This window comes from Gavia stellata, chromosome 12 (genome assembly GCF_030936135.1).
Source record: "Gavia stellata isolate bGavSte3 chromosome 12, bGavSte3.hap2, whole genome shotgun sequence".
Classification (NCBI taxonomy): domain Eukaryota; kingdom Metazoa; phylum Chordata; class Aves; order Gaviiformes; family Gaviidae; genus Gavia; species Gavia stellata.
This window is the reverse complement of record NC_082605.1, coordinates 3,243,985-3,258,389: the sequence shown is the minus strand read 5'-3', so window position 1 is coordinate 3,258,389 and position 14,405 is coordinate 3,243,985. Positions and strand designations below refer to the sequence as shown.

The window sequence follows — 14,405 nt, the reverse complement described above, 5'->3', positions numbered from 1 at the left end:
CCGCCCGAGGCGTCAGGCGGGCGGCGAAGCTCTCTGAGCGCCCGGCACGGCTGGGGGGGGGCGCGCGGGGAGGAGGCCGGAGCTGCCCGGGCGGTGAGTCACAGCGCGAAGGGCAGGGAGGTGCCGCAGAGCCTGACAGGAGCCGCTCCATCCTGCGGCGCCCTGGGAACAGCCACCAGCCAGTCCCCCCGGCCCCGGCCCCGGCCCCGGCCCCGGCCCCGCAGCCAGCGCGTCCCCGCCGCTGACGCCCCGCGCACCGCCCGCCCCGGCGCGGCACAAGCAGCCAGGCCGGCGGGGAGCCCGGGGAGGCGGGCCCCTCCCACATTTCGACTGCGATGGTTGGGTGTCCCCGTCCGCAGCCCCCATTGGCCCCCTGGAAAAGCGGTTTGCGCCCATTGGCTGAAAGGTGGACTCCAGTGAGCCGTGCGCAGAGTAGTAGGGAGGGGCGGGGTGATCCGGGAGGAGAGCGCGTGGGGCCGTGTGCAAACCGCGTGTGGCGCAGCCAGAAGGGACCCGGGAGCAGGCGGGCAGAGCGGGAGCAGCGCGGCCTACTGTCGTCCGGGCGGGCTACTGCCGCAGCGGGGTCGAGAGTCCGCAGGTAACCGCCGGCTCTGCCTCGGCGGCGCGGGGAGCTGCTGGGGCCGAGGGCGGGGAGCGAAGGCAGAGCGCGGAGGGATGATGGCGCTGGCGCACTCCGGCCTAGTGCGCGGGAAAGTGGCGGCCGCCGGCCCGCCCGGGCTGGGGCCCGGTTCCCTGGCCCGGGCGTGGGGTGGCGGGGGGTGGATGTGGAGCGCTGAGGGGGGGAGCGGGGCGCCGCAGGCCCCGCGAAGGCGGGCGGTGGCGGCGGGTGAGTCAGGCTCTGGCGGGTTCCGGGAGGCGCTGAGGGAGCCTGCGCTGCTCTGGGGGAAGGGAGGCCGGAGCGCTGGGGCGGGGGTGGGTTGTCCCGGCCCGCTCGGTCGCGCTGGGAGCGGTCTCCTGCCGAGCCCGCGGCCCGGCGGCGGCGCTGGGCCTCTTGGCCGGGGGCCGGCGGCGGCTGCGGCGACGTGTCCCGCTGGCTAGGCCCGCGGCGCGGGGGCGGAGGGCGGCGTGGTGGCGGGGGTCCCGCTTCACGGGGCCGGCCCGGCGGTGCGGGAGGGGACAGCCGCCCTGTCCGGCCGTAGTGCGCGGGTTGGGGTGTGCGACAGACTTCCCCGTGGGTGAGCGGCTGCAGGAGGTCCGGGGAGGAGAAGACCTTGTGAGACCGGGGACGGGGTGGACGGTAGCTGAAATAAAATTGTTTGTTCTTGTTTGTCTTTTTTTAATTTTTCTTTTAAACCTCCGCCGGACTCCTCTTCGCCGTGGCTGAGCGGGGAGGCTGGCGGAGCGGCGGCGGCGGGGCCGGGGCCCACCACGTGGCTGCCCCACGTGTGAGGCTCTGCCGGAGACAAGAGGGTCGAGGTGTTGCAACTATTTGTCTCCGACCACAGGCATGGATGGTGGCCTGCTCCAAATCCAAATGTGACCTATAAATGGATAGGAAAAATAGCCTGTGACATCTACAGATCACGGACTAGTGGAGCAGCCTTTTATTTAAGTTCCTGTCAGACGTAGTTCTCAAGTAACCGCTGTTACTCATTTAGTATCCAGAATTGTCGTAAGGAATTATTAAGCTTAATAGTGGGTTTTATTTTCACTTCAGTACTTGGTAAGATCCCATTGCCACGCAGTCTTACGGTTGCCTAGTCCATGTTTTCTTCCTCAGTGCAAACTTGCCTAGAGAAGCAATCCTGCATCTGTCTTCGAAGCGAAGGGGTTGAATGAGTTCACCAGGGCTGTGCAGCAACCTCGCGAGTTACAGGCTTAACCTACCAGTTTTTTTAAACTGACTTTGTTAATGTCTGGACTGAATTTTATGTTAAAAAGTTCGCATGTTGCTGATGATGTTTACTTCTCTTTAAGTTTAAAACTTTGTACAGATAGCAGTAAAAAATAGAAGAGGAAGATGGTAGAATGTGCATATTTGGTAGATAATCTATGGTTTCTCCCACTCAATATTAACTAGTACAGATAGGCAGAAAGTGCTACAGAGTCACCTTTTTGATGAACTTTTGCTCTCCTTCTGATTTGCGTCAACAAAGCTATCCAAGAATTACTAGTCTAATCAAAGCCATGTCTTTTTGACCTGGTTTCTGGCCCCCTCAGCAGGGATCCAAGTTCTTGAGTTTTAGTTAATGTTCAGCATTCTTGGATCAGCTTGGCTGTGGAATGCATTGAGGGGACCCAAATGGAGTGTAGGGCTTGGCTTTCCACTGCTGCAGGTTTTCTTGATGTTTCAAACTACTTCCTTTTACAATTAGGGTATTGTTACCTGGTGGTCAGAATACTTAATTTTCTATCTTTTCTAGAGAGAAAAAGCCGGAGACGGGAGCATCACTAACTCTCTCTGTAGCATGTTTTCAGGTTACTGATGTGGAAATTCAGCCAGCTGAATACTGAGTAGCTTTGGTGACGTTCACATGTCCTGTGTTCAAGAATTGTCAAAATGTGCTGCTTGGGGAAATAAAACTCCTCAGGGGTAGCATTTTTCTTTAAATGAGTAATATTTTGACTTCTCTTTTGAAACTAAATGCGAGGAGTTCTGTTAGCAGTCCTTTCTGCCTTTCCATTTCTTTATCTTACAGGAAAGCAAAGCTATGCTTCCTATTACATAGGGGTTTCGCCATGTTCAGGCTGTCTCTGGGCTGGCTTGTCGAATTCAGGTGTGGTGTTGTAGGTTGGTCATCAACAGCTTAGAAAGAAACTGCTGACTTCTCAATGTTTGCCTCTTTGATATAGCTGACTTGCCAAAGAGCTCTTAAGTATGTTGGCTTTAGCAGTGGTTTTTGTCTAGTCTGCCCTTTGATTGAAGGAGTGAAGTCCTATTAATAACAAATTGAAGTGATACTTGTAGATCAAAAGAAGCACCTGGTAAGTATAATGAAGATAACTGCCCCCCTTATTGGGCTGTTGAATTCTAAGGAACTGCTAGTATCCAGAAGAACCGTGAGTAATCTTAGAGGTGAAGTTCAGCTTCCTTTCTACTATGAGGAGCCCAAGTTTGTTTTAACACACAGAAGTAAAACTAACTTCTTCCTCAGAGGGCATCTAGGCTAAAAGCCATAAAATGAGGAGCATTGCAGTGGAGCTTAGCGGTAGTTCTTCCCATAATCAGGTCTAAGATGGGCTGCTAAAACAGACTTGGATATTCTTGAATCTTGTGTGTGAAGACTGGAGATGAATAGCACCTCCCCTGTTTAAAAGGGTTTGAATATGTATTAACTGTAAAATCACAGAAAGACATGGTCTTCCACTTTGAAGAAACTTCAAAGTTTCTCGTATTGCTAGAAGAATCACAAACTTTGTCATTTTGAAGTTTGGTGGTAAAGTTGCACTCAAAAGCTTCAAATCTGACTTAGGAAACCACCGTGTGGCACCTCTCGCTTGGATCTTTGCACTGTTATCAGCCCATGATCTTTAGCAGTAGACCGATCATACAGAACAAAGTCTATAATTCATTCTTAATGTTTTGGTGAATAGCAGCAAGGTGATTTATTTCAGCTTCAAATTACAGTTACGGAGCTCTGTAGAAGGTAGTCATTTACTTGAATTTCTCTCTTTAGTAGAAATGTTAAGGTTTGAGGCAACTAGACTTGTGTTTCTTCACCAGTTTTGGCATCTAATCTGAGGCAGTGGCTTAGGATATCTTGCAGAATTTGACCTGCCTCAGAAATGCTAGATGAGGCCATAGTTCTAATTTGTTTTCCATTGTTACTGTTCCTGCCCTGGTGAGGTAAAAATCTAGTTCTGGGATGGGGGGGAGGTGGGGCAAGCTGCTTTGTAGAACACATTTGAGCTGCAGAAAACACTGATAGATGTGACTGAGTGAAAACTTTCCAAGAAGACTTAAACAAGTAGCCTTCTTGCAGAAGGCTTACTTAAGGTGGCCTTGATAGATAAAAGGAACTGCTGGAAACTTGCCTGTGATGACAAAATGGAGGAGTATTGACTAATAGAGGAGAACTTGAACTTGGGTAGTTTTTACTGTACTCATGTTTGGGGTTTTTTTCTCATGGAAATAACTGAAAAATGTAATGGTGTCTAAACTGCTTGGAGGCTATCCATTTAAGGACTTGTCTTCTGAACCAGCCTTTTCTGGATATTGCTCCTTAAAGGTGGCTGTTTGGTTTATCTGAAAACTAAATCCTTATATTGGTTTTTAAAACAGTTTACCAGTGGGGAATTTTGTCCTGTGTAAGGCTTCTTAGAATATGGGGCCAGTAAAACCCGTGTCAGCTGCATCCACCTCTAGCTGGTGAACTTGTATTCAGTTTCAGATCCTTTACAAGAAGAATGCAGAAGTTAAACATTAAAATACTGGTGAGAAAAAATTCCAGGCAAACTGTTTGCTAATTTCATATACTTAAGGTATCTGAAGATGGAGCAGCGTGCTTTGTAATCATACTTCTATAGCAGCTGTAACCTTCAAATATCTCTCACTTCAGGGGAGAAAGGGGCCTCTGAAGGTAAAGGGTTTTAAATTAATTTCTTAAATAGTCTTGAAGGATAGTTGTACAGAGACCATTGCTTGGCTTTAGATTTCTTACTCAGTTTGCATAATCTTAGTTTGCCAATTTGCTATATAGCAGAGGAAAAGAAACTCGTGTTTTCCTCTAGAAGGAGCAGTTAAAAAGGAAGCAACTTTGAATCAGATGTAAAACTTCTCTTTTGAGATTTCTTTGGGGCAGTGAGGAGTGAGCTTTTGTCCATAATGCAGATCCTGACCCTAACTGGCAGAGTGACAGACTAGATATGGGCTGACAGATTAATCTTAGTGTAAAAACTTTTCCACTGTGTATCTAAAGCAGGTCTAGCTCCCCTATTAAACATTTGTCTTTTGCCATGTGTTAACCTAACTGATTATGGTAGGTTCTTCGTAGGGGTAACTGCTGGCAATATTCAATCCTGTCACTTCATGCTGTAGTCTCAAGTTAATGGTTTGGAATGGAAGTCTGGTAGCTATTAGTATCTCTAAAGTTGTATTGCAGTTCTGTTACAGCAGTTGGCGTACTATTTTGCTCTTTTAAACAGGTCTTACATTGCTGTTCTATGATGTTCTAATGTGAAGACTTTAAGAGAGTTGCAGGTTGAGTGGAGACTATATCTTGGTATGTAATTCAGAGACTCCATCTTGTCCCTCTTGAAACTAACAGCAGCATCAACTATTGTGCCTGAGCCCAGCTCCTGCAGTTGGCTTTGCTTGTGTTTTTCCTGTTCTGCAGTGTCAACATGGTTGCTATGAAAACAGGCATAAACAATAGCACACTGAGTGCCAGCTGCTGCCACCATAGTAGACAGCTCTTCACCCTTGGGTGTCCTAATAAGACGGTTTGAAATCTTGAACGCTGAGATGAAGCAGAGAAGACTGGGTTATGTGTAAAATCCAAGTATATCTCTTAAGCGCTCAGACAGCGGTTGTTTTATTCTTGTTGACATCTGAGATCTTCTTGCATCCTTTCCTTGCAAAACTTCACTTTAAGAGCAAATACTGTCATCTGGTCCAGCTGGAAGGTAGATGTGGGATTACAGAAGTAGCATATTAAAGTTTATATCTCTTGTACTTTGAATTCTCAGGCTTCTACTGTGGTTGGAAGGATGGATGGTCACTTCTGTGCTGAAGGTGATTGGAGAGAGAGGAACTGTTTTGAGGGAGGAGTGACTAAAAAGCCACAGTAAATTTCTTCAACATTAGAGTAATTTAAAAGTAACTCTTAAGTAAGAATTCGTGTTTAGATATATGCTCTCCATTTAAGAGCTAAATGTCAGGATGCTAATTCTGGTTCCGTCTTGAGGTCACGTGTTGTTGTTACTGCTTCTGTAGTGGCTTTCTTCAGGATGCAACTCGTGAACGTTTCTGGTAATCTGGAATGCTGGATGGTTTGGAGGGGAGGGAAGCATTCTGTAATGTAAATTGTAGGGTTACAGGAGGATTATCTTGATGGGGGATCAGGTAAACTGACCAAACATACCAGATAATGATTCTACTTCTGTTGGGTTAAGAATAATGAATTGGGAGAGAGCATGTGGAGTGTTTAAACTTTAGCAGACTTCATCAAAACAAAGCTTGACATGCATATTTTTAAACTGGTGTACTTTAAACTTGTTGTCAAGCACGCCTTAGAAAAGTCTCCAATTTAAATGTTTAACTTCCTTGTTCTTCTAGTTCTAGAAGTCTTGCGTAACTATTTTACAGCTTAGGGGAGTTATGGTGCTGTGACCGCAGTCTGTTTAACCTACCCCATCCTAACCACTGCTTCAGTGGCCTGTAGCAGACTGACTTTCCTGCTCAATGAAATGCATACCTCTATTCCCCAATATGGGCAAAAGAAGTGGTTTATATTGTCTCTGACAGGCATGCCTATCTGATGTTTCCCTAGCATTCTAAGGATGTTTTCCAAGTTAGCCTTCTAGATATCTGGCGAGCGTCTGGTGTCTTTCAGGGAAGCCAAATGTCTCAAACATCTTCTTTTATGTAAACCTGGGGGTGAAGTATGCATCCTGAGCTATAGGTTAATATATTGAAGTTGTAATTCTTGTTTTCAAAGTTTAACTGCTATTTAAGTCATAAAAGAACTTAAGTCTTCAAATGTTAAGCTAATATACTCTTTAAAGCTTTAGGTTTAGTACTGCCTATTCTTACAATTAGCTTCCAGAACGAAGATTGATTAGTCAATAAATGTAGTAGCTGCCAGCCAGACACTTCAAGAGAAAGTGTAACGCTTACAGGAAGAAATAATTTGTAGATATAACTACTGGCTTTTGAGCTTAACTCTGAGGAATAAGGAAGAAGGTGTGTTACTGAAAGAGAGAAGAACAGTGGGGCTGGTAAGACAATAGATAAAGGGGTCTAGTACTTTTTTCCTCACTCCTAAGCATTTTGTAAGTTTTTGAAGTGAAGATTGGCTACAAAAACTAATTAGAGGAAAAGATAGATAGTACACTGTTTCTTTTGGCTATTCAAAGCTGCCTTACTCCAGGCAAAGCAGAGACAAACTTTTATTTCCTGCAGTGGTTTTAATAGTCATGATCAGCTATTGTACAAGAAAGTGTTGAGTTAGCCAGAAGTCCTGCCTGGTTTTCATTGCCTTTGAGGGTGGGAAACCTCTAAATCTCTTATTTTTATGTAGCCTTTGGTTGGGGGAGTGGAAGGTGTTCTAAAAATGTCTCTCTTCCTCAGGTGGGCAATCTGCAGCCATGAGCAGCAACGAATGCTTCAAGTGTGGACGTACTGGCCACTGGGCTCGGGAGTGCCCTACTGGAATTGGCCGTGGTCGTGGGATGAGAAGCCGTGGCAGAGGTGATTGATAGCTGTGGTTTTCAGTTTATTTGTACAGTAAGATCTCTAGCTGACTGTTCTGAATAGTGTGTAAAACTGGCTTTGTTAGTCTGAAGTGAAGAAGTCGGGACACAAATTGGTAATAAATTTTGCTGATTCTTATCTCTGCATAAGAATGTACCGGGGCCTCTGAGAGCGAAGTTAATGTGTCAATTCAGTTGGCAGTGTTCTTGATTAACTCCTAAGAATATTCTGAACTTAATCCTTAAGCCTTTTTTCTTCTGTTACCCATTTCAAGCAGGCTTCCAGTTCATGTCTTCATCTCTCCCGGACATCTGTTACCGCTGTGGTGAGTCTGGCCATCTTGCCAAGGACTGTGATCTTCAGGAGGATGGTAAGTATCACTAAATATTCTAGCTCTTCAATCACATGGACAGAGATCTGTGGTTGAAGAGAAGGATACAGTACACTGATCATAATTCACTGGGAACAAGCTGTACTTGTCCTTCCTTAGAAGCATGCTACACCTCACTCTACCAAGGTTTTATAGTCTTGTTTGGTATGTTTTTCTTATTGTGGAAGCCTGCTATAACTGCGGTAGAGGTGGCCATATTGCGAAGGACTGCAAGGAGCCGAAGAGGGAGAGAGAGCAGTGCTGCTACAACTGTGGCAAACCCGGCCATCTGGCTCGTGACTGTGACCATGCAGATGAGCAGAAGTGCTATTCTTGTGGAGAGTTTGGACACATTCAAAAAGACTGCACCAAAGTGAAATGCTATAGGTAAGAACTGACAAGAGACAACTGCGAAATGTACCTTAAATGACAGATGCATTCTCTATCTTAATTTCGGTCAGGAAATGGAGCTTAAACTTTGACCAGGTAGCTTGTTTCTTTAAAAAGTTAGCTACTGTTCTTCAAAACTAAGACTTAAACACCTGTTAGCAAAGTCAAGTAACAGATTCAATGATGCGCATCCATCCCTAGATGGCCAGAACAACGCAGATGTTAAATCACTTAAGCTGTACAGGAGAAAGGGCCGAATCTTTCTGCAGAAGGTAACAGGAAATACTTGCCTACAGCACAAACTTAAACCAGAGTTGGGTACCCTGTATCTTATGCTGGCACTAACAAGCTCCAGCTGTACAAATCAGCTGACTGGCACAGCCAGCCCCAGCAGGAATATACTTAAGATGTCTCGGTTATAGGAACCGCACATAGAAGCAAATGTTAAATCAGTCTGAAATGCCAGTTTCAAAATGCTGTCTGGTTTTTGAATGCAGGCCTATACTAGAAATGGCGTGTTCTAAGTGCAGTATTCTTCACCCCCACCAAGGTTCCCTTCTGTGGAGGAAGGAGAGGGAACGTGGTGCATTTTGAGTTAAAACTCTTAAAACAAGGCTAAACTGCAGACAGAAGCATCAGAGCAGGCAAAACCTGACACGCAGTAAAAAAAAAAAAAAACAAACACCCCTCCCCCCCGAACTTCCGTATTTGATGTACGGTGGTTTTGGCATATATGGTGATTAATGTGAGTTGATAAGTTGGGGAACAGTTCCTTGCTCTGGTGAAGACAGAAACTTGTCTCATGTCAAAGAGTTTTGGAACACTGAAGCAGAAGTCTTGAATGCAAACCTAGTGCTGCATGAAATTTAAGTAGATAATGTACTTGACAGAATGGGATTGCTTTGAGTAACTGTTCTGGATGGTTTTGATAAAATCATTTGCTTTTTCCAGGTGTGGTGAAACTGGCCATGTAGCCATCAACTGCAGCAAGACCAGTGAAGTCAACTGCTATCGCTGCGGCGAGTCAGGGCACCTTGCACGGGAATGCACAATTGAAGCTACAGCCTAATTATTTTCCTTTGTCGCCCCTCCTTTTTCTGATTGATGGTTGTATTATTTTTCTCTGAATCCTCTTCACTGGCCAAAGGTTGGCAGATAGAGGCTACTCCCAGGCCAGTGAGCTTTACTTGCCGTGTAAAAGGAGGAAAGGGGTGGAAAAATCAACTTTCTGCATTTAACTACAAAAATGTTTATGTTTAGTTTGGTAGAGGTGTTATGTATAATGCTTTGTTAAAGAACCCCCTTTCCGTGCCACTGGTGAATAGGGATTGATGAGTGGGAAGAGTTGAGTCAGACCAGCAAACCCTCTCTGGGTTACATGGAAGTGATCCTATGCAGGAGGAAAGAAATTCTGGAAGTGTCTAAACTTCCTCATAACTTTAATTTTATTACAATGGCCTTGGATTGTCTGACCTCAGTAGCTGTTAACACCAAGTAATATCTGTATCAGGCCCTACCTAGAGCATATAGCTGAGTGGGAGTAAACAAACAAGATGCACATGCCTGTTAATGGCCATGAGAGAGAGAGAGAGAAATCAGGAATAAACTTAAAAGTAACAGTAATTCAGTCAGTGAATGTTCATGTTGGAGATACAGAACGTAATGGGAAGCTTTTGAATAAATACTTCAAAGTGAATCTGAAACCCAGACATCAGTGCTCAAGCATATACAATTTGGAGCTATTCAGGAGTTGCAAATAAATGCATTTTCACAGAAATCAAGATGTTATTTTTGTATACTATATCACTTAGACAACTGAGTTTCATTTGCTTGTAATCAGTTTTTAAAGTAAGATGGTAAAAGCAATTGAAGTCCTAGAACATAGAAAATGTAATTTTAAACTACTATCAATAAAGCTGGAGGAGGAAGGGGAGTTTGGCTAAAGTTCCTTTTGTTTATTTTTGGTTTTCATGTACACAGTGCAAAATAACATATTAAAAAGGGGTATGTGGAGGTGTAAAAAGTTTAGTTTGGACTTTTTTCTTTTGTACTGTCTTTTGTTAAGTTTCCATCCGGTAGCATCAAACTGTGAATACATTCCGTATGTGGGCCGCCTTCCAGACTATTGCGTATCTGCATATGTTCATGTGAGTGGATTGCGTGGTCTCAGAATGGGCTTGTTCCATCTATGCTGATGCAGTTAAAGCATTTCTTTAAAAATCGTTGAAGGCACAAGAGTTGTTGAAGGCACAGCGAGTTCCAAATCTGGAGTAGTTTAATGGTCTACTAGCAGTACTTCAGGCTTCACGGATGTCAGTACACTAAGAACTATCACTTAAAACATTTAGTATTACAGGCGCTTCATGTTACCGTGCATTGTTCTGTGGGGCTTGACAAAGGTTTAGTAAACAGTTATAAAGTTACACAGATGAAAAGGAAGCTGATGCAGAGTGTATCTTGAGCACATCCACCCGAGAAATGAATAAAGTCATCCTAATGTGCAAGAAAAACAAGGGCAGGAGTACTTGAGTGATCAGTGCTTCACCATAAGGCACAACTGTGGAAGGCATGTCTTTAACATCTGGTGTTCAAGGCAGCTAATGACAGCTTCAGCTGGAGTACCTCCTGAGCTTTTCTGTCGTCAGGAGCTCCGGCAGATCATGTGGAATCTGTCCTGTTATGATCAGGAATAGGGTACTGTAGTCACTTCGTCTTTGCATCTTTACACACACAAACTAAAGGCTTTCCTTGCTTTCAAGTCCCAAAGTGGTTTTCATAGGCTATGTATGCTATAGTGGTGAAAAAGCTGCCTGTGATGATGGGGTGGTTGTACGTGGGTCTCTCTAAAGAAAGAGAAGCACCAGACTGATAATCTACAGCTATGCTAAGGTAAAACGGAGTTGGTGCTCTTATTTGTCTTCTAGGTCTGTGTCACAATTAACCAGCTAAATGTGACATTAACGTTTTCAGCTATTTTAGAAGCAAGGCTGTGAAACACGATGCAGTCATGCAGTAATGCCCCTCAAGGTTGGGGTCTTCAGGAACAGCTCAAGCCTGTGGCTTTCAGCCGACTGTTGTGCACAGGTGGGGCTTAGAGAAGAGCAGTAGGAACTCCGCAGTTGATCACCTGGAAGATCCCGATGAGGAGTCTTACCCGGGAGTGTTTGAAACTGTAAAAGCAGGCATATTACCTGATAATCTTTGGGTTGTTTGAGGTAATCTGATACCTAAATTGTGCATGTCCAAGAAAATGCGACTCATAGCTGCCGTGTCACATCAGGTAAACTGATCAGATTGTTGCTGCTTTGCAGTAGGCTGCTGTAGCAATCCGGAGTTCCTTAACGCTTAATGAAATAAAGATTTACAAAGAATGGAAGTTTTTCTGCCTGGGTTTGATGTTCAAAGCCTGTGGAAAACATTGAGCCACAGTTCAGGGAGAAAAAGAAGATTCTCAGTATTGAGTACCGGGTGGCTGGGGCCCAGAGGAGGTGGCTGGCAGTAGCCAACCTGAGCAGGTTTTAGAAAGGCAAAGACAGAAGGAAACATGCTGTTGGAACAAGTCTCTATTTGAAGTACTTAAAGAGGGAATGTTTTTGTACTGCTTTGCCTAAGCAGAAAAAAATCCCGAGTACTTGCTTCTGCCTGGTCAGTGTGACATAAAGATGTAGAGGGCAGGTCCTGCAGAGTGCAAAACCAAAATGAGATGGTGACTGCTGCTGCAGTCGGTCGGGATTGTTTGGCAGGATGCCTTTCGTCCAACCTGTTTGCTGAAGAGAAGAGCAAAGCCTTTCAGCCCTTGCGGACCTAAGGGCTGGGGAAGAGGGTATTGCCTGAGTTGTGTGGGTTTTCTGAGTGGTGTGTTTTTTATTTTTTCTTTTTGATAGCTGCTGTTAGAGCGTGAATGTTCTTTTGAGCCCTAAACACAGTTGCCAAAACCCTCGTAAAATCCACACTTGTGTTGTCTTGGGGTCGCGTGGATAGCCTAGTCATAGCATGTTCTTCTTCAGCCTTGCAGTAGGTTAGCATGGATTAAATGTGTCTTTAAATATAATTATCTTAGTCAAACTGTAATAAAGCTCGAAGCTCTGTGATTAGAGATGTGAAAGTCTGGGCCTTAACCTGTAGCTAAAAAAATGCTGTGTCAAAGACCTGCAGTGCTGATGTCTTCTGTAGTCTACTTTTCCATTCCTCTAGAACTTGGCGATTAAGCTTGGTTATGGAGATCCTGCAGCTACTGCTTCTTAGTACTCTGATGCTGAACTGCTTTATTATCACCAAATAATTTGTGTGTGTCTGAAAAGTAGCAGTATTCTCTGAGAATTTTTTTTTTTTTTTTAACAAAGAAAATGGGATTTGAAAGCTGAGAAATACAAACGGGGATGTAACTTCAAAAAGGAGAAAATCACTCCAGCGGAGGTATCTCCTCCTAGTCACGTTTCTGTAGAGAACAGTTTAGAGTATCGGTGCTGCTAATTCACGTGCCGGTTGTTCCAAAGTTAACAAGGCAAATGAGATTTCAGGAATTGTGCGGACTTGGAAAAACCAAACCGAATGTTTTATTTGTTTCGTGTTAATCTTTTTGACTAACAGCGAAGCATCTCCTTGTTCATTTTGAAGACCGATGCCCTGACAAACTCCAGTGTAGTGGTTTTCATGGATCTGGTGGATTATATGGATCAGGAAGGTAGAGAGAAATGTGTAATAGATTATTTTCTAGAGACAGGGCGCTCTGAAGGGCTAGCATTTTCTGGAAAGGGAAATTTTATTTTACTAAATTATTGGGGGTGATTGAATAAATCCTGATTGAAAACCAGTCTTCCCAGTGTGGTTTTTGGACCAACTGCAGAGGGTTGATGTAATTGCTCCACCGACACGGAGATGCACGGTCTGTGGACAGTGGAATAGAGGCGCCTTTGGTCAGTAGGCTGTGGAAGAAGTCCGGACAACAGCAGAATCTACATTTAAAAATAACAAGGCACAGAAATCTGCGGTCTGTGAGTATAGAGTTACTTGTAAAAATTGTGGTTTGTGAACAGCAGTACACATGTACATACAAAATAATGCCAGGTAACGGATTTGAGTTCTTGGTGTACCAAGCGGCACAGAAGGACCATGGGATTTCCAGCCCTGTGTAGGTGGCCAAGAAGGCAACCAGCATCCCGGCCTGTATCAGGAACAGTGTGGCCAGCGGGAGTAGGGAGGTGATCGTGCCCCTGTACTCGGCACTGGTGAGGCCGCACCTCGAATGCTGTGTTCAGTTTTGGGCCCCTCACTCCAAGAAGGACATTGAGGTGCTGGAGCGTGTCCAGAGAAGGGCGACGGAGCTGGTGAGGGGTCTGGAGCACAAGTCTGATGAGGAGCGGCTGAGGGAGCTGGGATTGTTCAGTCTGGAGAAGAGGAGGCTGAGGGGAGACCTTCTCGCTCTCTACAACTGCCTGAAAGGGGGTTGTGGTGAGGTGGGTGTTGGTCTCTTCTCCCAAGTGACAAGTGACAGGACAAGAGGAAATGGCCTCAAGTTGTGCCAGGGGATATTCAGACTGGATGTTAGGAAAAATGTCTTTCCTGAGAGAGTGGTGAAGCACTGGCAGAGGCTGCCCAGGGAGGTGGTGGAGTCCCCATCCCTGGAGGTGTTCAAGGAGCGTGTGGACGTGGCACTGTGGGACATGGTTTAGTGGGCACGGTGGGGTTGGGGTGATGGTTGGACTTGATGATCTTACAGGTCTTTTCCAACCTCAGTGACTCCGTGACTCCGGTCGGGAACACGCCGGGGCAGGAAGTTCGCCGTAACCCGGGGGCAGCGGGCACTGCCCTCCCCCGCGCTGGCGGGGCCGGGCCGGGCCGGGCCGGGCCCGCCGCCCGTCGGCCCAGCTGCGCGGCGGCCGTGCTGCACCCGCCTGCCCCGCGCGCGGGGACCCGCCTGAAGGCCTCAACCCGGGCGGCGCCTTCGCCTCCCGCGGGCGGGAGGGGGCGGGCGGCGGCGGCGCTGCTCGCCGGGGAGTCTTCGCTTGTGCGTCCCCCACCGTTAGCGTATGGCGGGGTCTCGTCCGGGCCGCGCCGAGTCTGCAGCGAGAAAATACAAAGACGCGCGGAACGGCGGAGCTCCCCGCGGGACAGCGCGCACCGCCGGGCCCCGAGTCCGCGGGGCGGGGAAGGGCCGCGCGGTGGCGCGCGCCGAGGGCTCCCGCACCCCCTGCCGGGCGCCCCGCGCATGCGCGGCTGAGGGGGGGGGGGCATCTTCGCGTCGCCTCGGGCGGAACACGCACGCGCAGT

General features: G+C 46.6%; 1 protein-coding gene across 2 annotated transcripts; it reads left to right on the top strand.

Moving 5' to 3' along the window:
• Nucleotides 1-503: 503 nt before the first annotated feature.
• CNBP (CCHC-type zinc finger nucleic acid binding protein) lies at nt 504-10,148 on the top strand. Of its 2 annotated transcripts, none has more exons than XM_059823129.1 (5): nt 504-598; nt 7,253-7,372; nt 7,653-7,745; nt 7,934-8,132; nt 9,087-10,148. In XM_059823129.1, the coding sequence occupies exons 2-5, from the start codon at nt 7,270-7,272 to the stop codon at nt 9,202-9,204; spliced, it is 513 nt and encodes a 170-aa protein (XP_059679112.1). In that variant the 5' UTR covers nt 504-598; nt 7,253-7,269; the 3' UTR covers nt 9,205-10,148. The 2 variants fall into 2 exon arrangements, with proteins under 2 accessions (XP_059679112.1, XP_059679111.1); XM_059823128.1 differs by having other exon boundaries at nt 7,650-7,745.
• Nucleotides 10,149-14,405: the final 4,257 nt, after the last annotated feature.

Excerpts from the sequence above, each read along its gene's own strand:
- CNBP (XM_059823128.1), top strand. The coding sequence starts at position 7,270 with ATGAGCAGCAACGAATGCTTCAAGTGTGGACGTACTGGCCACTGGGCT. Across the intron at positions 7,373-7,649 it reads GATGAGAAGCCGTGGCAGAG|CAGGCTTCCAGTTCATGTCT; the intron begins GTGATTGATAGC and ends ACCCATTTCAAG. Across the intron at positions 7,746-7,933 it reads CTGTGATCTTCAGGAGGATG|CCTGCTATAACTGCGGTAGA; the intron begins GTAAGTATCACT and ends TTATTGTGGAAG.